The sequence below is a fragment of the Tasmannia lanceolata genome, unplaced genomic scaffold (genome assembly GCF_043159265.1).
Source record: "Tasmannia lanceolata isolate RefF3 unplaced genomic scaffold, GAP_Taslan_0.1 ptg000048l, whole genome shotgun sequence".
NCBI lineage: Eukaryota > Viridiplantae > Streptophyta > Magnoliopsida > Canellales > Winteraceae > Tasmannia > Tasmannia lanceolata.
In genome coordinates this window covers 1,911,919-1,933,973 of record NW_027518725.1, presented here as the reverse complement: position 1 = coordinate 1,933,973, position 22,055 = coordinate 1,911,919, and the positions used below count along the sequence as shown (strand labels likewise).

Below are 22,055 nucleotides of genomic sequence, written 5' to 3'. Positions count from 1 at the left end.
ATTGTTTGGGTGATCCAAGCCATCCATTTTAAAGGCCCTCACATAGATAGGGTGTCTACAAAAAATCAGATCCATAGGATCATCCCAACCCTACGATTTGTGGAGGTAAAATGGATGTCTTTAAAAATTTACAAATTAGTCCATTTTTTGCCTCCACAGTTCGAATGGTTAGGATGATCCTATGGATCTGATTTTTTGTGGACACCCTATCTATGTGAGGGCCTTAAAAATGAATGGTTTGGATCACCCAAATAATGTGGTCCCCACTGTATTTTAAGCTAGTGTGTAGATAACTTATCTACACATATGTGTAGGAACCGTTTTCTCATTTATGTTATCAATTGTATAAATTTATATATCATTCAAAAAAAAATTTAAGAATTTTTTTTTTCAATCACAAACACAATTACCCCAATGAAAACAATTATATCAATATATTAGAAAATAATTTATTCAATAGATATTTAAGAAAGTCATTGTACAACAAGTCGAGTTTTAGGTTTTTTTTTCCCTTTAAATCCGACCCTACCCAAGACTGGGTTGGGTTATTCAGCCTAATACCCGACCCGACCCGACTCCCATGATTTCTAAAGCTGCAACCTTACCAATAAGATATGTAGGAGCCAATTAGAAAAGAAAAGACAAGCTAAGCTTGTGCAGATATTAAAACACAAAAAATCCTCTTCATTTTGTTTTGCCCAAATAAAAATTCCAACTAGCTCCTTTGTTTTTGTTGTGGATTTGGGTGAGAATACAACAAAGGATGTCTGTGCTTTCCACATCTCTCGCATCATCTCAACTGTCTGGTCCAAAATCCAAATCCTCATTCTCCTCTTCTCCTCCGCAATTCTCTGGATTGCTTACTTCCTTCTCCTTTAATAACCTAAATCCCTCTCTCTCCTCCACTCAAGACCTCTTTTTCCAGCAAATCCACGCTCATCTCACTATCTCTTCAACTCGAAAATCATCTAGATCTGTAGTTGCCATGGCCGGATCTGGAAAGGTAACCACTTTTTTCACCTCCCTGATCTTTCTCTCTCTCGATTGAGAAATTCTACTCTGATTCTTTCTTATTGTTGTTTTTTAGGTTATGACATTCTTGTGGATCTTCTTCTTCTATTTTTTTTTTTTTTTAATAATTTTTAGAGTGTGCTGTTGGATCATTAAGGATTAGATGAGGTAATTTGGTTTAATTAGGCTAGTAGCTAGATTAGGCAAGTAGTTTGGATTAGGTTTATCTTTTCTTAATCTTATTCGTATGTTTATCTGTAATTACTTTATTTAACAACCTGTTACAGATTAATGAAAATTAACCGAGATTAATAAAAATCTCTGATTTTAACAATAATTTTGTCATTTTTGTGATTCTAGAACTAGAGATTTCCGGTTCTGTTTCTCTACAAACTTTCACTTTGATTCGTGCTTCTTCTTTCTTTTCCTGCTTATTACATTCTTCTGAAGAAGAATCCTCTTTTTCTGTTTTTTTTTTTTTTTTATAATAATTTTGTCATTTTTATGATTCTAGAACTAAAGTTTTCCGATTCTGTTTTATTCTTCGTCTTCTTCTTCTGACAATTCGGAAATAGATTTTTCATCTCCATAAAAAAATGAATATGAGAAATCAATACATCAGACAAACCCTCCATTTTCCTAAACAAGCTTCAGAACCATCCCCAATGTCAAGAAGATACTACTGATTATCTACTGATTATTTATGCAAGTTATCACAAATTTGTTATTTTCTGAGTACAGAACCATTATTTTCTTGAGTTTGATTTACTTAAGGTTTTGACCTTTTAAACAACTATATTTAAACATCTTATATGATTGTATTTTATCAGATATGTTATGTGAAACCTGCACTGGTTTGCTTTCTTTCTAATATTGGAAGTTTGGGTTGATTCCATTGTTTGTTATTGGACATTAAATTATGGGAAATGTTATCAGCACCACTGTATTTTGATTGTTAGAGTATTGATCCTAACCCTCTATAGATCGGAGGGTTAGGATCAACCTATGGAAATGATTTTTGGGGCACAACCTATTTAGGTTGTGGCCCCATCTAATGGACGGTTTGGATCATCCTATGGTGTGGGCCATACCGTACTTTTAATAAAGTGAGGAGTGCCCTCATCAAAATACAGTAGTGCTAATAACATTTCTCTAAATTATTTCCATTTCACAATAAGATGCCATATGCTATAAGGCGACATTCTGTCCAGATAATGAACCCATTCTTTACACATGAAACAGAAAAGTTTGGTTCGTACTATTTTGAATATTTGGAGCTCTTTATAGATCTCATGTCATACATATACATACAACTCTTCATATCTATGTGTTATACATTCTCCCTTTCTCCATTTCTGTTCTTGATCCTTTTGTTTATTTGTGGTTGCAGTTTTTCGTTGGTGGTAACTGGAAGTGTGTAAGTATGCTTTTGCTAGTCATTCTTTATCATTTCTATTATGTACTTTATCACCTTTAACCTATTATTGTGGTTTATTTTTCTTCCTTTAGGTGTTTCTGTACCTTGTTGAAATAATTTTAAGGAGTACATAAAAATGCCCGCTAGTTTATGTGCCTATGTTTGTATCGTGAATTGCATTTATTTGTTTGATATTTTGGAATGGAATTTTATCTGTGCTATGGAGCCTCAAATAATAGCACATCCTTGAGATTGTGATATTGTTTTGATTCTTTGCTCAAAACCTTGTATTCCGAATTTCTATTTAAATGCACGTGAGTTCTAATTTCTATCACTTGCTTCAAGTTTCAAGAATAATATTGCTTTATATTATTATTATTTCAGTTTTTTTTTTCGCCTAACACTTTAACCCTAGCTTTACAACTTCTTTAATTTTTTCTCTATAAACTTTGTATTCTTGGTATGCTTTTCTGTTCTAATAATTTAGCTTGGGCTTGTATTGTTGGATGCTGTTGTTCTTTCCATGCTTTTAGTTTATTCTATTTAACCTTTTTTTATTTGCTGACATTGTTTGCTGTAGAATGGGACAAAGGGCTCTATTAGCAAGCTTGTTTCTGACTTGAATAGTGCAAAAATTGAGGCTGATGTTGGTAAGATCATAACTTTCTACTTTCATCATATTCTCTCCTTTTTTCCCTTTTCTATGCATCTTAGAAATATTTGATGCGTAAACTCTACACGCATTTGTTGGATGCTAAGATACTGGCTTTTCAATTTGCATCAGTTGGGAAAGCTGTTTTCATGCATGAATATCTTAACCGAGATATCATATTTTTTACCCGAAATATTGGACAAACACCTATGAAGACTAGAGAATTGATAGCTGCATTTTTCAATGTTAGTGTTTCAATGAGTAGGTTTTTGACTGATACATTTTTTTCCCGTGCCACCTCATCCCTAATTCCAGTTATATACCATCTCTGCCAAAGTACAGAAGTGAAAGCAATATCTATTCATAAAAAAGAAAAAAATGTGAGTAATACAGGCTACAAAAGAGGCAAGGAATTCCCAAGAACCAATAGATACTTCCTTTCCAAGTATGTGCATGCTAATGGCACCTCTTGTTTAAAATTTCTCCTAAAACACATGGAATGTGGGTTTATATTATAAATTACACATCTGGTATTTGATGGAGGTTCTGTGTCTTAGATGATAGTTTCTAGAAGCTTGCCAGAATTTTGCGATCTAATATACTAGGATAAAAATGTGGCTATGTCGTTATCATTAAAAAAAAGAGAGATATTGCTTGACTATTGTGTTATATGCATGGGTATTCTTTATGCATCCTCTCCTAGCTTTTACATTTGGCAGCAAGCAGATAGCCTTCTTTTATATTTTGGTCAAAAATCAAAATAACAGGTACTCATCTGATTCTCCTTGTTGAAATCTATTCTTTTGTTTTATTTTGAGGATGCAGATGTTGTTGTAGCACCTCCATTTTTATATATTGATCAAGTAAAGAACTCATTGACTGATCGGATTGAGATATCTGCTCAGAATTCTTGGGTTGGAAAAGGTGGAGCCTTTACTGGAGAAATCAGGTTGTCTATCTGCTCTTAGTTGAACACAAGAAATGTGTCCTTTACAATCTCAACGTTCTAATTTTTTACTTACACTAGCTTTTAGACTTGAACGAAAGTTCATCTGAGAATTTATAACTTGTTTGGTACCAGTCAATTTCCTACTTTGAAATTGACATTCTAAGAGTAGTTTCCATCAATGTGTGTGTGCGTGCATATTTGATATTTTTTATGAGATTTCTAGGGTCTATCCACTTTGTGACTTGTTTATGGATCTTATCTATTCACATCATTACCAATTTTTCATTATCCTATTTTCAGTGTGGAACAATTGAAAGACGTTGGCTGCAAATGGGTTATTCTTGGGCATTCTGAACGGAGACATGTTATTGGCGAAGATGATCAGGTAATCATTTCAAAATTATTCCCACGATCAATTTCCAGTTACGTTCAGTTTCATAATGTTCTCCAAAAGGTTCAGATCGGGTCTGCAACCCAATTGCATCTTGGTTGCAATTTGTGGCTAAATTGCAATGTTGAAGGGCTTTGTAGATTGTAGTTTGCACAAAAATTGCATCCCGAATGCAACTGGGTTGCATCCCCAAACTGACCATATTATAAATTCAAAATGTGACTAAAACCTTGTCCATGCTCAGTTTATTACTGACCATATTATAAATTCAAAATGTGACTAAAACCTTGTCCATGCTCAGTTTATTGGGAAGAAAACTGCTTATGCCTTGAGTCAAAATCTCAAGGTAATTGCTTGTATAGGAGAAAAATTAGAAGAGAGAGAAGCAGGGAAAACTTTTGATGTCTGTTTCCAACAAATGAAGGCTTTTGCAGGTGGGCATTTCATTTTCGGGCTTGTCTCTTTTTGTATGAAATTAGATATTGTTGGGGTGATATGTATTGAAAAAAGCACAAGGATGACTCTGATTACTGGTTTTGGATGTGTTCATGGATGCAGATAATGTGCCTGGTTGGGATGATATAGTGATAGCATATGAGCCTGTTTGGGCAATTGGCACGGGTAAGGTAGCCACTCCCCAGCAGGCTCAGGAAGTACATGTTGCCATCCGTGATTGGCTCAAAAAGAATGTCTCTGCAGAAGTTGCATCTAAAACGCGTATTATCTATGGAGGTATTCCTTTTTCAAACTGAAATTTATGCATCGTGAAGATTGGAGATTATCATGGTTCTAGATTCTGGAATATAGATTTGTATAGTTTTTCAAGTTGATTAATTTATTCAACAACCATTTAATAGCATAACCATGTGTATATTCACTTGAACACAGAAACAAACATATCATATGATTTATGGACAATTGCATGTTTCATGTTTCAGTTTCAAAAAGAGTAGTAAAGATCAAAACCCAAGAGACCGAAGAAGAGCTTACTAACCACAGCCCAATGAATTATAAGACCCCTTTGGTGGAGGACTCCAGTGAGGGGAAGGGGGATCAGAGCCAACCACACTGAGGTGATACAAATCCCAAGAGAAACGAAGATTAGAACCCAAGACATCATAGAAGACCTTAGTAACCACAGTCCAATAAATTATGGGGCTAATGGTGATGCTTTTTAGTCCCCGAATTGTTTTGGATTCCCCTTCAAATATCGTCCAATTTCTTTCATTCCAGATGATCCACAACAATGTAGGGAGGCAAAGGGACCATAAGAGCTTATCTCTCTTCAGCCAAGGAACGAAGGCCCATGTCCCAATAAAGTCAGCAATTGACTTAGGAAGGACCCACGAAACCGCAAAGAGATAGGGCGAAACTTCGCAAAGAAGGGACTGCACGTAGTGGATCGACACGTGATCGACCGATTCTATAGCAACACAAAACATCGAGCACCTGCTGACAATAAACTAATGATGAGTAAGATGCTCCACCATAAGGATCTTGTCCAGGCATGTGGTCTTGCAAAAGGAGATTAGAGCATAGCAAAGGTAGCCTACTCACATAGGGATTCAATAAATGACAATAGAAGGATCTAATTGAAAACAGACCAAGGGTAGACCAATTCCAAATGCAACAATCGTTTACATGTCGTCGAATGAAGACATGCCCCAATCTATACATAAGATCCACCGCCATTCCCACCTCTTGATCAAAAAAGTTCCTATGGAAAGAAGAAGCCCACTTTGTTGCTTCATATCTGACAACATAAGAATCAATCACATTCGCCTACTTGTCCACAAACACCTTGAAAATACGTTGAAATTTCTCCTTAGAGGATGATCACCGAGCCACGCATCGTGCCAAAACCTAACCCTGTCTCCAAGTATATCTTTTTATCTTATGCCCTTTTTAATGGCCTGTATCTTATATTATGCCCTTTACCGAAATCCTCTTATCAACCAAGCAATGTCTCTACCTCCCTGTGGATCATTCGAAAGGAAAGAAATTGGAGGATATTTGAAGGAAATCCAAATCAATTAGGGTACTAAAAAGCATCACCCTTAGCCCCATAATTCGTTGGGTTGTTGCTACTAAGCTCTTCTCTAGTGTCTCGAGTTATGATCTTCGTCGCTCTTGGAATTTGTATCACCTCGGTGTGGTTGGATCCGATTCCCCTTCTCCTTGCCAGAGACCTCCGCCAAAGGAGTACTGTAATTCATTGGATTGTGGTTACTGAGCTCATCTTCAGTGTCTCGAGTTCTAATCTTTGCCGCTCTTTGGAGTTCTATCACCTTACTATGGTTTGCTCTAATCCCTCTTCTCCTCTCTACTAAAGGCTTATAAATTAGACTTCGATGGTTACAACTCAGTATCCCTAGTTCAGTTGGCATTGGGAGAATTTTAAGATATCACATCGATGATTGGAGGTTGGCTTTCTCGAGTCCTATTGGGGTAAATGATTCTAATTAAGCAGAAGTGTTGGCTCGGAAGCAAGGTATACAGTTTATGCTGGATTTAAACAACCTTGAACCTATCATTATGGAAGGCGATTCCCGGAATTTCATTTGGTGGATTCATCCTAATGACCTCTAGCCTTGGAGATATGCTGATGCTATCAAGGAGATTGTTGGCAATGTTTCGGGCCACAATTTTTTTTTTGTCACTTATTTAGGTGAGCTAATGAGGTTGTGGGCTCTGGCTCAAGAATGTGTTCCTTGAGCCTCATTGGTTGTCTGCAAGTCCTACCCTATTGAGGAAAGTGCCTAAGGTTACTTGTAACTCCTTTGCTGCTCTCACTTCTGTGCCTTAGCTCATCTCGTTCTCGGTGCATATTCTGTAATGCTTTGGCGCATCAATAAACATCTTCTTACCATTCAGCAAAACAAAAAAAATTGGGCGAGTATCATCGTGCTTTGGTCATCCTTGGTATTTTGCTGAAGTTGTTTGATAAACATATGGACTTTCTGGTTTGTCAACTAACAATGACCCATTTCCTGTAATTGCAGTCTTGTAAGGTCGTTTTCTATGAATATATGTTCGTTTAACAGACTATACTTGCTCTGTCTCAAAGAATATGACAACTTTGAGCCTCCTCATTCACTAAAAGCATGATGATACCTTAAGAAATGATATTTGCTGTTACTTGTCTGTTTGAACGATTTTCTTGAGAATCCAAGTTTTGGGAAAATATTCTAGTATTGATACCTAAGCGTATTTATGGGGGTTTTATAACCACTACCAAGATTCTTAAACTAGGGATCTCTTTGTGCTTTAGATATTGCATATATGTATGTATTTACCTAGATATGATAATGTGTGTTGGATGAGAGCCTCTCCCATACGAATGTGTTATCTCTTATACCCCCTTCACGAAAGGTGTGGTATAATAGCCTCACCTCTTGGCAGTGAATCTTAGTAACTCCTATATAAAGGCCATGTCTGGCTGCCAGGAATTTTTTTCATTATAAATTGGTGTCTACAAGTGGTGAGAGAGGTGTAGGGCAGTGGGAGAAGGAGAGAGATCTGAGACATCACGATTGAGATGAGCCTGAGAAGTGGCTAAAAATCAGGAAACAGCTGATCCAATTTTGAGTAGAGTTTAAAATCATGTTTCACTATGATTGTTGTATTTTCATGTGTGTATGACACCCTTGTCTTACATGTGCCAAACAAGTATAAAAGGCAAGTTTCATTTTCACACATTCATATCTAGCTCTGTTACACTGATTCTTTTGAATGGGCAAAGTATCCATGTCGAACACGTGGCGGATTGCCGGATTCCAATACTTCAGGACTCTTTGTGACACTACTGAATCTTTTCTGAATACTAGTACCACAACTTTACAATTACCGCATATTTGGAGTTTTATCAATCCCATTTTTATATAGAAATAAATTATTATATTTGCTGAACCTATTTAAATTTTTACTATATTACTTTTTTTATGGCTTCAAAATATTACTTTTTATAATCACACTATTTTATAATAAAAAAAACTCTAAGAATTGATTAAAAATATTTTGGCGAATCCACAAATCTTTCTTTTTGAGGTCTTACCAAATCCAACCCTCAATAGCCATGTCGGATTCCGGCATTCGTACCCGTACTGATTCCAGTGCTCTCTAGCTATTATCGGTGGTTGATATTCTGGGACTACTGTATGGACCTACCATTTTTTCTCACAGGAACTGAAAATTTTGATCAGCTCAGACTTTTAATATTATTATTATTTTGAATGATAGACTTTTAATATTATTAGTCAACAATCCTTGACTCCTGGGCTTTTGCTCATCGACCAAATTATGCCAATATCATATCGTCATTGTGATGCATATATTTTAGTCAGTGTGTTCAAAGTTCAAACTGATTGCCATTGCCATTAATTATTTCTGATAATGAATCAATGTTCTCTGGTTGCAGGTTCTGTAAATGGAAGCAACTGTGCGGAGCTTGCAAAGCAAGAAGACATTGATGGATTTCTTGTCGGTGGTGCTTCCTTGAAGGTATACTCTTGCAGTATGCCATCTCTAGAACTGGAAACTATGGCATGATCATCTCTAATACTCAGTTTATTGGGATTCATAGCACTTATTTTATGATAAAATGGCACAACCATTTGTTTTCTTGTTTATACGCCCTGTTTGGATTGCAGGAATTTTCTGGAAAAGTTTGGAAAAGGAAAATATTTCCAAAATTCCTGCTTTGTTTTTACAGACTAAAAAAGATAACTTGAACCAATCCTATTCAATTTTTATGTGGAGGGACCTTCAATTTATCATAATATTGCTCTAAATTAAACATGATCATAACATTTCCCCCTAAATCGTAGAAAGAAAGAAAAAAATTCCCATGAAAAATATTTCTGTCTGAAATGTTTTTCTTGCAATCCAAACATGGCCATTAATGTGTCAAACAGATGTGCACCATCCACCTAATTTATTTATCTGGCCTCCTAATAGTGTGATGCAGGGAAAAAAAACCTACTTCATCATTGGCCTCTTCTCTTGTGTATCTAACCCCTCACACTCACATTCAAAGTTAAAATCTTCAATTTTTTTATTCATTTGTACGTCTTTTCCCTTACCCTCCCTCCTCTTTGAAACACTTCCTGCCCCGACCCTCTTGACTGGATTTCCCATCATCACTAGTCATGGAAAACAAATCCATAAGTTGTTGACCATAATCATAAATATCTCCAACATTTTCGAACATACCATGATCTTTTGTAATTTTTTGATAGAACGACATAATCCTGAAATTTTCATAAGATTTTGAAAGATCATCAAGATGTCTTCATATTTTATTTTTTACCGCCAAAAACCATGAAAATATCTCGATTAATTCGTGATATTATTTTTTTTCTTAAATTTAATATTTTTTATAATTTGTTTTTCAAGTTATTCCCCGATATGAACCGGAAATTAAAAAAAAAAAATTCTAAAATATCCTGAGTTACATCATTACCAAGAAATTCCTGAGAAAAGTATTTGTGACTATGATGCTGCAAACTAAAAAAGTAGGCAAAGTGATGCACCACATATTCAAGGTTGTACATTTGTAGTATGTTGCCATTGGCATGTGTTTGTGATACATTGGCTGTTGTTGTATAGGACTTAATGTAAATAACATGTGGGCTTAAATTCGATATTGCAGGGCCCTGAATTCGCTACCATTGTCAATTCAGTGACTTCTAAGAAGGTAGCTGCTTAATTATTGCTGGTGATTTCGGCGCGAAGATAGGGTGAATAAAGACCCAAAGGTAGCTCTTCTTGTTAGCAATATATAATGTAATCTATGAGCAATCTGTATTTCATGGGGTTTTGGTCTCCTCCCAGAAAGGAATTGAAGGTTTTATGGATGTACTATGAAAATTAGATTAATAAACTGTCTTCCCGTCATCGTGTGATCTTCTATGATATCTTTATCCAAGGTCCTGTTCATTTTGGATTTTGAGACTCGATTATGAATGTTACCTTTAATTTTCATTCCATGCTCTCAATATCGATTCTCAAAATCTCAAAAAAACAGCGCCCAAGAAATCCTCAATACTAGAACAATCGATGAGCTGATCCTAAATCCTTAGGAATTCCCAAATCCCAAAAATATAATGACGATGGCTCAATGAGACAAACACCATACAAAGCACACAATTCTTCCACAAATCAGGCAACTCAATTCAAAACTAACCACATCTGACTCCAACAATGGTGACCGGAAAACCCATCTGAAGTAAAAATGAAACAGAGAAATATCAAACTCACAACTATGTCAAAATCCTACAAGGGCAACGAGAATTTGAGACCCAACAACACAATTGCTTCTTCAGAATCAACCAAATAGTTTTCCAAAGTCCAAACCAAGGTGTTTCGGATCGTAAACCAAAAGATAACATCAAAACTTCAATCCAATTGCTACCCATTAAAACAACCAAATAAAATTTTGCAATTGCAGAAACGAAAGAATGGGTGGCCAAAGACAAACAGGCAAAACAATACAGACAGAACAAACGCAATCCCCACAATGTTGGTTCAAAAATCCTAAACACTATATTTACAAGAGAAGAAAGAGTCCTAGGATGGAAGGTTTTGAATGCCTATTCAATTAAGAGTTTTTCTAAACTGAAGGGCGCCCTTGTAGAAATGGGATGAAAGGGCGCCCCCATTGGCTGCGAGGGTGGTTATGGATTTGGTAATGGTTGAAAGTCAAAATGCATTAAATGCTAACCGCCCCCTGCAGCCAATGGGGTCGCCCTTTCACCCCATTTCTACAAGGGCGCCCTTCAGTTTAGAACACCTCTTCAATTAATAAAAATGTAACTGGATCTCAGTAATGTGAGACGGCACAGTCAGGTTACTGCTGGTTCGATTGCCCTGTGAACAAGGTCTTAACAATTCATCTAATATTAATAGAAAATAAATTCACCAAAGAATAAGACCAGAGAATGCCTTCTTCATTGATGCCTCCGCAACACAATCGAATTGCAGAAACAAGCAACAAGGGTTAAGTAAAAGAAGGAGACGTTACAAACTTCCTCTAGGAAATGAAAAAGGTAGATGTTGTGTAATGATGTTGAGATCCTTCTGAAATTCTTCTCCTCTATTTATACACTTGGGCCCTGGCAGTGGTTGATCTCCTTGTTCAATTGGCTTATTAACGTGTGTGTTAATTAGTCTAACCGCTTGCACAATATTTAGTAGAGAGATGCCAGTGCAATTCATCTTTGCACCGATCTTATTTTAGAGGTATTATGTTTACACCAGCATGGTGCGCACCGCAAATCTCCCATGAACTTTAGCCATTGCCAATATGGCTTACTCTATTCCTTAACATTTGAGAAACAGATCATCCACATTTTTCTTCTAAAGATCACCGAGTATAACATATTATAAACTCAAAGGCGTCCTTGCATAAATGGGGTAAAAGGGCGCCCCAATTGGCTGCAAGGGACGGTTATGCATTTAATACACTTTGAAAGGCGTCCTTGCATGAATGGGGTACAAGGGTGCCCCCCATTGGCTGCAAGGGGCGGTTGTGCAGTAATAATGGTCAAAGTGTATTACTGCAAAACCGCCCCTTGCAGCCAATGGGGGGCGCCTTTCACCCAATTTTTGCAAGGCTGCCCCTCAATTTATGAACAAAACTTGGCTGCTCAACATTGCACAGAAGATTTTTCCTCAATTTATCATACCTTTTTTTTTTTAAAGATGGATTATTTGGAAGAGCTTTTTTTTAAGGGAAAGTTACATGGTGGCACTGGAAATAGTCGAGCAGGGGAAAAAAAATGGTATAGTAAGGTCCATCCATTTGAATGATCTTAGCCATTCATATGTTGGACCCCAAAAATCTTCTCCATAGGATGATCTAAGCCGTACGTTGTACAACTTTGCAACAGATCTCCAAAAGCTTCTCTTCTTTTTTTGAATGGTAAAGAGATTTATTAAAATATAGGGAAACCAAATAACCCCAAGATAAATGATGGCCAGATACAAGAAAACAAAAACACACCACAAACATACAACTTGAAAAAAAAAAAAAAAGAGGAATCAAGGTGGAAGAAAATCAAACAACTCCAAGTGGGTTTCGAAGACTCCAGCATGAGCTAACCAATCAGCATCACAATTGGCTGACATGCTGAAAGACGATCTCGTGCCCGCTCAAACGTTCTCGAATTTCTGTTTAGGGATGATCTCCTGACTTCCAACAATAAAAAATGTTCTTGGGGCCTAAAATTCTGTTTAGAAAAAAAAATGTTTATGCATAAAAATGATAATATATAAGCTTCCCCGTATCTTCCTTTGACCCTGTCAATGATCAACAAGCATCTTAGACCTCACCCAGTTCAGCTAAACCATCCATTTTGCAGTAATTATAGTAACCAAATGACCCAAAAACAGTTATATTCGCTTTTGAATACTCTAAACTAAAAGCGTCCTGTGTGTGAAATCAATGAAAATGCTAAAAAAATGGGACTAAGAAGGGAAGCCAGATTGTCTATGCCGCAGTAACTTTCTGTTTCTTAACTTTTTTCTTGAGTGGAGTAAAGTCGTCGTCGTCCTCACCAGAACTATTTCCCATTTTGCGCTTCTTGGATGACTTTGATATGGTTTTGGATATGACTTTTTTCTTTGAAGAAGCCTTTGGAGTGATGTTATCATCGGCTTCATCTTCACCCGAACTATTTCCCATTTTGCGCTTCTTGGATGACTTTGTTATGGTTTTTTTGGACACGACCACCGTCTTTGAAGAAATCTTTGTTGTCTTCTTAACAGTGACAGACTTTGCCGGCGAGCTGAACTTCTGATTCTGATTCTTTTTCAGCTTCTTTTCGAAAACTTTTTTTGCTTCATCTTGGGGTAGTAAACCCCACTCCATCATCCTGAAATCAGTAGCTATGAATATTTTGTACAACAAAATTGAAGCAAATGGAAGACACAACATTGTCTCTTTAAGAATATAGGAAGCAATGCAACATATAGACAGCAGAGAAAGTGACCATGCCTACATTATCACAAAATAAGGACCTGTTTATGGTATATTGTGATGAAATGAGATGGGTTCATGCCATTCAAAAAAAAAGAAGATGAGCTCATGCCATTAAAAAAAAAAATGGGTTCATCGTGCATCGCCACAATACACATTCCCAGTTCATCACAACGTAACCGAAGACCAGCTCATATGAAATGAGCCTAGAGACTCATATGAAATGAGCCTAGAGACTTGAAGGATGATATCCTGGCCTAGTCATATGATAAAGAGTCACCAATGGCAAGTGGCGATCAGTGCACTATTGGCGGACCGTGGAAATGACTATTTATCACCATACTTTACAAACTAGCCAGTGGGTCACAATCAGATCAGTGACCTAAATGGCTTGTCGTTGACTCTGAGGGTTCTCCACATTAGCCAGCCACATCTAAAATGCATAGATTGGATCAACATCAGTTGGGCCATCTAGTATTGGTTCTTTGATTGGATCCAAGTCAATTGGGATATCTAGTATCGGTGCCGCGCCAAGATTTACAAGTGTCCTGATGGAAACAGATAAATGCCTATTCCTTGACTGTTCTATGTGACCGACCGGACATGATTTTCTTTCCACTTTTCAAATATCCAAGTGACATGGACATGATCACACTCATATCATATGTTACTTCTTAAAGCAGTCAGAGAGCTATTCTGCTTAGAAAAGTGGGAGTGATAGTGACAGATGAGAACAAAAATGATAAAGGGATTAAGAAGAAACTTTAAAATTTTAAATTTACCTTCTTTTCGAAGATATTAAAATAATTCTATCAACGGAAATATAGGAAATTATAAAAAGGGGTAAAGATTGGTCCACATTGAGCGACTCCCCATGAACATCTTTAGCTAACAAGTCTGCTAACCCAGTAGCCCCTCTAAGAATGTGAGAATAAATAAAAATTATTCCCCCTAATAAGATTATGGATCTTATCAAAGATGTGAGTCAACCACCACAGTAACACAGGCTACAATGCTATCCCATTAAATGACATATGTTGGGTTGCCCTACGCTTATGTTCACAACAAATTTCACATGCATGAAAAAGAGAATCACACACATAAAATGCATTGAGATCAAATTTCCCTCTTGCGAAAAGAGGTGTTATTAATTTTGGTGGGGACGTACACTTCTGGCTCTATTGGTCGGTAATTACATTTCTTGAAGAAAGAAAATACCTCTGATTATCCATCAAGAGGTTCCTTATCTAAATACAACTTTTGGTTAATTATCCTCCAAAAAGAGGGACTTATTGAAAGATCTAATTTTTGTTAACAAATCCTCTCGGACGGAATTTCTTTGTCCTGGAGGGAACTTTCTTCATCTTTATCGTCTTTCTCCAGGAAGAGAAAGGTCTTCTCCATTTAGGGAGTCTCTGGGAAGAGATCCTAAAGAGACCTTTAGAGAGTCTCTGGAAGATATTCTAAAGGGATTCTTTCGTCTTCCCTTTTGGGGAACTGTCATCTTTACCATCTTTCTCCTGGAGGAGAAAGGTCTTCTCCCTTTAGGGAGTCTCTGGGAAGAGATCCTAAAGAGACCTTTAGAGATTCTAAAGGGATTTTCTTTCGTCTTCCTTTTGGGGAGCCGTCATCTTTATCATCCTTCTCTCGGAGAAGCCAAGATCTTCGCCAGTAGCTTGTAAAGGCGCCCAACGAGATTGATAGATCGAAACTCTCCAACATATGAAGCACCCTTAACCTTCGGGAGAAGTGCAATGAAAGTTGAACTAGCGCCTCTATCAAGATCCATGTGGTGATTGGCGACAGCAATAAATCTCATATGTGGTGATTTGGAACATTTGGAAGGAAAGAAACCATAGGGTTTTCCATGACCATTGCAACACAATAGAAAAATTAATCAAGGAGATGAAGGTTGAATTAATTCAATGGGCAAAGAACAAGAAAAATATGAACCCAATTCCTAACCAAAATGAGTTTATGAATTCTAAGACTCTACGTGATCCCCAACAAGTAGTTTTGCTTTTCATTATTGCTTTCTCTATGAAACAACACAATATTCTGGTCTCCATCTTGTTTTCTATTGGGGTATATGCTTGGTTTTATACTTTTATTGTGGGTTGACTTTAAGTTTGAAACATATAATTGCTATTTTATTTCCACTACACAGCTATCCAACATGGAAGAAGATATTTTCCTTTCCATTAATCCAACCATGACTCGTGTCTTTTTACCATATGATCCTGATGATGCTAGTGAAGATCACTGCTTTTTAAGAAATAGATTTTGTTACGAGAGAGAGAGAGAGAGGGAGAGGCTTGATTGAAAACTAGGGGTATTGAGTTAAACTAGTCGACGCCCAACTCCACACTAGACCTGGACACCACTTTGGTTCTTAGAATTCCAAGACACTAGGTTATCCCCAACAAACATACAATATCTAGTAGTCGACCCCCTATATGATGGGGAAACTACCCAATCTGCATTAGTGCCAATGTCTCTGAAATAATAAACCATGCCCAGATGCACCTTTCAGATACCTCACTATTTAAAGAACTGCTTCCCAATGGGAATGATGAGGGGAAATAATGAACTAACTAACATCAATGACGGCAAACGAGATGTCAGGCCTTGTCACGGTCAAATAATTAAGTTTTCCAACTAGCCTCCTACATATGCCTGGGTCAGCTAACAAGTCTCCCTGGATCCATATGCGTCTCAACCAGTTTAGACCCAAAATTCAGTTTCCTATAGAAAGTCTAAGACAAGCTTGCACTGTGAAAGAGAAATACCCTGGCTGGAGGGCTAAGTTGCTATCCTTCCCTCTATCAGTCTTTCTATGGCTACAAGCAAGGGATTGTAATTCAGAATTCTTCCTTGGGATTGCTACCTCCCGAGGTGAGGAAACTTCTCAGAAATTGAAAATCAACGAAGTTGATTTCAAAGCTAAGAAAAGAACGGAGGAAGCAACCATCAGCACCTCTTTCTTCGTCAAGCTAGAATGCCTGCCTTGTATCAATGGTGGTTTTCCTTTTTAGTCTGATAGATAGGGTCAATTTTGAAAGAGATAGTGTAGGAAACCTTCAGGAGGAGGAGGTTATTGTGAAAGAGATAGTGGAGGCTGTGGAGCTCTATAAGCAATTATATACAACCGAGAGAGTCGAGCACTGTAGGCCTGATGGGGCGGATTTTAGCCCGATGGATGAATTGGATCAAACTTACTTAGAGAGGCCCTTTGATGAGGAGATAAAGACATGCCTTTTTGCTTTGAGTATGGATTGAGCCCTGGATCAAATGGATTTTGTTTGTTTTTTCTTCCAATGTTGCTTGAAAATGGAGAAAACTGACATTCTAAGCTTCTTCAAGGCCTTTTATGAGGGCCTAGTTTTGGATAGAAGCACAGCTTCTACCTTTGTCACCCTCATCCCTAAGATTCAAGGAGCAATAAATATCAATTTTCACCCAATTAGCCTAGTGGCCTCATTATATAAATAATTGGCTAAAGTTTTGACAGATTGGTTGAAAAAGGTTCTATCTAAGATCATATATTCAAACCAATCAGCGTTCATACATGATAGGCAAATTATTGAGTGTGTGTTGGTAGCAAATGAAGTGGTGGGCTATTATGTAAAGCATGAAACGAAGGGAGTAGTTTGCTGATTGGATATGGAAAAGGGCTATGATATGTTCGAATGGGAATGCTTGGATTATCTCCAGGGATGAATGGTCTTTGGGGAGAGGTGGCAAGCTTAGATTATGAGGTGTGGGTCTTCAGTGTGGTTCTCTGTTCTGGTTAGCCAGATTGCTTGGTATTCATATCTCAGAGGTGAGTGGCTGTTTGGCGAGGTTGCTATGGTGCTCTATAGACCATTTTCAGAAGTCGTATCTTGGGCTCCCTTCTATGTGTGTGTGTGTGTGTGTGTGTGTGTGGGGGGGGGGGGGGGGGGGGGGGGGGGGGGCGCTCAGAAGAAGGCGTAGACCAAATCATTGAAAAGGTGGGAGAGAAGACTGGATACTTGGAAGTGGAATACTGTATCTTTGGGAGGTAGAATTACCCTAATAAGGTTTATTTTTTAATGGTAAAGTTAGTGCTTTCAAATATACCAATTTACTCTCTGTGTTTAAATGTCCGACAAGTGTGATAAAGCGCATTGAACAAATTCAGAGAAGGCTTCTTTGGGGTGAGTCTTAGGATAAGAAGTTTCACCTTGTTGGTTGGGACGAAGTGTGCAAACCCATCAAAGCTGGAAGCCTAGGCTTTAATATGGTGTGCTGCACTCTAGCATGGGAGCATCTTATGAAAACCCCAAGAAAGAAGTTGAGAAATACATGTGTTGCACCAGCAAGACATGGAGTCAAGGTTCAAAAAAGTACAAGAGAAACAGAAATGCATCAACAACAAAAAAATGTCAATCAAGGAACTATCCAAAAGTGTTCAAACAAAAATCTACACCCATAAAACTGTGCTGAGCTACTGCCATATGGCCCATATGCATAAATCCCCTTGTACTATTTTCTAATCATCTACACCCATAAAACTGCGCTGAGCTACTTCCATAAGCATAAATCCCTTTGTACTATCTTCTAATCAAAAGGCCAAAGAGAATGCAAAGAAGATAAAATGCATTGAGAAGATAAAAAGAATACAAACACCCGACCAAAAATCTCTCACCAGATCGCCGCCATTTCGCTGCCAGGTAGCTGCTTATACAGTGTTTCATAGAAAATTCTTAGTGGGTCTCTCTGCAGTTCAGAAATGCAACAAAATCATCAACCAAAAGACATCAACATAAGATGTCACAAGAAACACATTGCAAAAAAATTAAAATAATAATAATAATAATAGAAATGTAGACCTACTTCCTCTGGCGGATCGTGCTTCTGACCGGGCAAATCATACAATTTCTTCTCTTTCTTCTTAGAATCCCCTTCCCCAGTGATAGCCTTCTTCCCTGCCTTCACTTCCTCTTCCTTCCTTTTTTTCTTCATCTTTTTCTTATCTTTCAGTCCCAACCCCTGCAAACCCAAAACTAACTGTTACATACCAAGATGGGTCCCACTTGAGTGGAATAAATTCGTTTAGATTTGTGTAGCTTGTGAGTTTGCTATCTAGTTGTTTGGTAAGGGTAGGAGTCTTAGACATAAGGGTTATGGTATCTAGATTAGTTTGGGTAAGTGGCGTATATGGAGTGCAACTTTAGCAATGTAAGGAGGCAGGGCAAGTATGTAGTAAATATGATTGGACAGGAGGTACCTAAGAGGGATATCTTTCGCTATCTTGGTTCAATCCTACATAAGGAAGGACAGATTGAAGAGGATATTAACCACAGAATAAGAGCAGATTGTTTGAAGTGGAAGCATGCTTCAGGGGTTCTGTGCGACCGTAAAATACCTACCAAGTTGAAGGGTGAGTTTTATAAGACAGTTGAGAGGCCAGTCATGCTGTACGGCTCAGAATGTTGGGCCACCAAGAAGCAACACGTGCATAAGATGAGTGTAGCGGAGATGTGAATGCTTACATGGATGTGCGGCCACACACAGTTAGATCGAATTAAAAATGAAGATATCCGTAAAAAGGTTGGGGTGGCACCAATTGAGGAGAAGATGAGAGAGCACCGCTTAAGATGGTTTAGGCATATCCAACTTAGGCTTTTGGATGCTCCGGTGAGAAGAAGCGGCCGGTGGGTGCCAAGTTGATGGAGTAAAAAGAGGTAGGGGCAGACCGAAAACAACTTGGGTAGAAACAGTGAGGAAAGACTTGAGGGCTAGGACCAAAACAGAGAACATGACATTGGATAGGATAGAATGGAAGAAAATGATCCATGTAGACGAACCCAACTAGTGTCAGGATTAGACTTAGTCAATTTGAGCCGAGTAGATCCTTTCACCTTCTTCATGAAAATTTTCTAAAGGATTCATTAGCCGATCCCAACTAGTTTGGGACAAAGACTTAGTTGAGTTGAGTTGATTGTGTTTCTACACATAGAGACTGACCCTGACCCTTCTCTTCCCTCGAAGTAGGTTAAGAGGCTAATTTCCCTCTAAGAAGATCAATCAAGTTGCAAACCCATTTGGATTCATAACACTAGCCCACATTTCAAAAGCCAACAAAAAGCAGGAAAAAAAAATATGATCAAGATGTAAAAATGAGGAGAAAAATGAGAAAAACCTTTTCCCCCTTCTGAGAAGCCTTTTTGGTGGTGGGTTTAGATTTAGCCTTGTAGTCTTCATCTTCTTCTTGTTCTTCCTTCTTTACCTGAAAAAAGATCAATCATGTTGCTAACCGATTCGGATTTCTAACACTAACCCGCATTTCCAAAGGCAATGAAAAACAGGAAAAAATATGACCCAGATGTAAAAATGGGGGGAAAACCTTTTTGCCCTTCGGGGAAATCTTTTTGGTGGTGGGTTTAGGTTTAGCCTCGTAGTCTTCATCGGATTGTAACCCACATTTTAAAAACCAGTAAAAAGCAGGAAAAAAAATGACCCAGATGTAAAATGGGGAGAAAAACCTTGTCTCGCTTCTAGGAAGCCTTACTGGAATGAAAAAAATAAGAGCCAGATGTAAAATAGGGAGGAAAAACATTTTTGTCATTCTGAGAAGCGTTTATAGAAGGAAAAAATAAGACCCAGATGTAAAATAAGGAGAGAGAAAAAAAACCTTTTCGCCCTTTTGGGAAGCCTTTTTGGTGGTGGGTTTAGGTTTAGCCTCAAACTCTTCATCGTCCTCTTCTTCTTCTTCTTCTTCTTCATTGTCCTTTGGTTCTTCCTTCTTTACCTTTAAAACATTTTCACCGTTCTGAGAAGACTTTTTTGTCGTGGGTTTAGGTTTAGCCTCGTCTTGTTCTTTGTACTTTGGTTCTTCTCTTTTTACTTTGCCGCCATTGATGAGGGTTTTCTTCTTCGCATTGAGAAGAGACCTGAGAGTATTGTCATCGTCTTCTTCTTTCTTCACTGGCTTTGCTTCTTTAGAAGACATTTTGGTGGCCAATGTGATCTCTCTCTCTCTCTCTCTAGTGTTTTTGCAGAGTGGAAGAGAAAGGAGATAAAAGGTACGGAAAAGTTCAAAAAAAGAAGGGATGATATATTAGAGGGGGTGGCCCTCGGGAAGAAAATGGGGGATAATATAATACTTCCCAAAAGAAGGGCGTTTTGCTTTGACACGGACTGCATGCTTAGAAATCTCACAAAAAAGAGTGGGCCCCATTATTAAATGATCTGAACCGTCCATTTGATAAGCCTTGCTTTCGATCTTCTATAACCCATAAATCACTCCAATCATGCTTTCCTAATTTCCAGTGACATGTATTTTTCCATCATGTTCAATTGTCAGTAGGGCTGGGGTTTAGGTGGACCCCACCATATGTATTTCTCTAATAAAAGATACCAAGTTACATTCTTACACTTATGAATGGGGAGGGAATAAATGTCTTCCGTTGTGTGTTGAAGGAGAATGTCGTGGGACATTGTCTCTCTAGTCAGGTACAACTGCAAGCTTTTGCAACGGTTTGCTCTGAGGTGAGTGAGCATCCAAGGTTGGTTTTACGGTCCTGAGTGGGGGTCGCCTTGGTATGGGACTGGGTGGGAACCAGCCTGGCATAGGACATGTTTAAAGGACCTTGCCTAACACGTTCCATCAGATCGGGAGCTTCAGTTTGGCTGCAATTTCATTATTCATTTGGTTGTCTTGATCTTGCAGCTCTAGGTGGTTTACTCTACTGCTAATAGCATCTACTATATTGTTTAGGACTGACCTCTTGGGCTGATTCGCCCCCTTTTCTTCCCCAGGCCACCTCTTTCTAGTGTATTTCTAACTACTATTTTTACACTATAAGGAGGTGGCTTGGGGAAGAAAAGTTCCCACAAGAATGTGATGATATTGGCCCCCTCAAACTTTGGTGGACCACCTGCTCATAGAAAAATTAGGGAAGTCATGTATTCAATCCTTTCTCTTCCCTCAATCAGTCCCTTGTAGTGTAAAAAGAGTAGTCATTAATACACTAAAGGGGTGATCAAGGAAGTAAATGGGGTAAATATATTACTTCCCCAAAAATAATTTTATGAGATTAGCCCCACCGCCCAATCGATCTGCCGCAATGGATAATATTTTGTGGGGACCTCAAACTAAACACGGATGCTTCACTGTCCAACGAAGGAGACGGAATAGGGGGTCTCATCAGAAATCATTTCGGGGAGGTAGCTTGCTTCTTCTCTATGAATGTTTTAAAGGAAGAAATCTATATACTTGAGATCCGTGCCATATGTGAGGCTGTAGCTGCTGCATCAAGACTAGGAATCAGACATCTATGGATCGAGGCAGATTCATCCTTTGCCGTTGATGTTTTCAATGAGAAATCGCAGACTCCTTGGTGATCAATCACTGAATTTGACACCGCAAAAGCTTATCTTGATGGCATTTAGTGGAAAATATCCCATATATGGAGAGAAGCCAACTCTGCAGCTGATTATCTCTCGAAACGGGACTGCCCGTGCAAAGGAGAGGATATCAAGCTACATGGTTTTTTGCCAGTTTGATTCCATTTTATGTTGATTTTTATTGATTTGACTCTATCTTTTTTTTTTAATTCTTCTTTTTCCTTCTCGTCATCATCTTTACTATTTTTAAGACCACAAATCTTCATTTTCCTTCTTCCTCACCCT

General features: G+C 38.0%; 2 protein-coding genes across 2 annotated transcripts; one reads left to right on the top strand and one right to left on the bottom strand.

The window, feature by feature from the left end:
• The first annotated feature begins 717 nt into the window (after positions 1–717).
• Positions 718–10,315, top strand: LOC143864150 (triosephosphate isomerase, chloroplastic-like). Its single transcript, XM_077375007.1, has 9 exons — positions 718–1,003; positions 2,402–2,428; positions 3,009–3,078; positions 3,906–4,029; positions 4,330–4,414; positions 4,722–4,854; positions 4,979–5,152; positions 8,838–8,920; positions 10,071–10,315. The coding sequence occupies exons 1-9, from the start codon at positions 764–766 to the stop codon at positions 10,125–10,127; spliced, it is 993 nt and encodes a 330-aa protein (XP_077231122.1). The 5' UTR covers positions 718–763; the 3' UTR covers positions 10,128–10,315.
• Positions 10,316–12,667: 2,352 nt separating this feature from the next.
• LOC143864399 (nucleolin) lies at positions 12,668–20,489 on the bottom strand. The gene is made up of 5 exons (XM_077375333.1): positions 20,056–20,489; positions 19,564–19,650; positions 18,255–18,410; positions 18,067–18,137; positions 12,668–13,293 (listed from the first exon to the last, which is right to left on the bottom strand). Exons 1-5 carry the CDS (start codon positions 20,371–20,373, stop codon positions 12,909–12,911), a joined length of 1,017 nt encoding a protein of 338 aa, XP_077231448.1. The 5' UTR covers positions 20,374–20,489; the 3' UTR covers positions 12,668–12,908.
• Between the last annotated feature and the right edge of the window lie 1,566 nt (positions 20,490–22,055).

Coding starts and splice junctions, on each gene's coding strand:
- LOC143864150 (XM_077375007.1), top strand. CDS start 764: ATGTCTGTGCTTTCCACATCTCTCGCATCATCTCAACTGTCTGGTCCA. Junction 1,004..2,401: donor CCATGGCCGGATCTGGAAAG/GTAACCACTTTT, acceptor TTGTGGTTGCAG/TTTTTCGTTGGTGGTAACTG. Junction 4,855..4,978: donor ACAAATGAAGGCTTTTGCAG/GTGGGCATTTCA, acceptor TCATGGATGCAG/ATAATGTGCCTGGTTGGGAT.
- LOC143864399 (XM_077375333.1), bottom strand. CDS start 20,373: ATGTCTTCTAAAGAAGCAAAGCCAGTGAAGAAAGAAGAAGACGATGAC. Junction 18,138..18,254: donor AGCACGATCCGCCAGAGGAA/GTAGGTCTACAT, acceptor TCTGAACTGCAG/AGAGACCCACTAAGAATTTT. Junction 13,294..18,066: donor AGCGAAATGGCGGCGATCTG/GTGAGAGATTTT, acceptor TACTGATTTCAG/GATGATGGAGTGGGGTTTAC.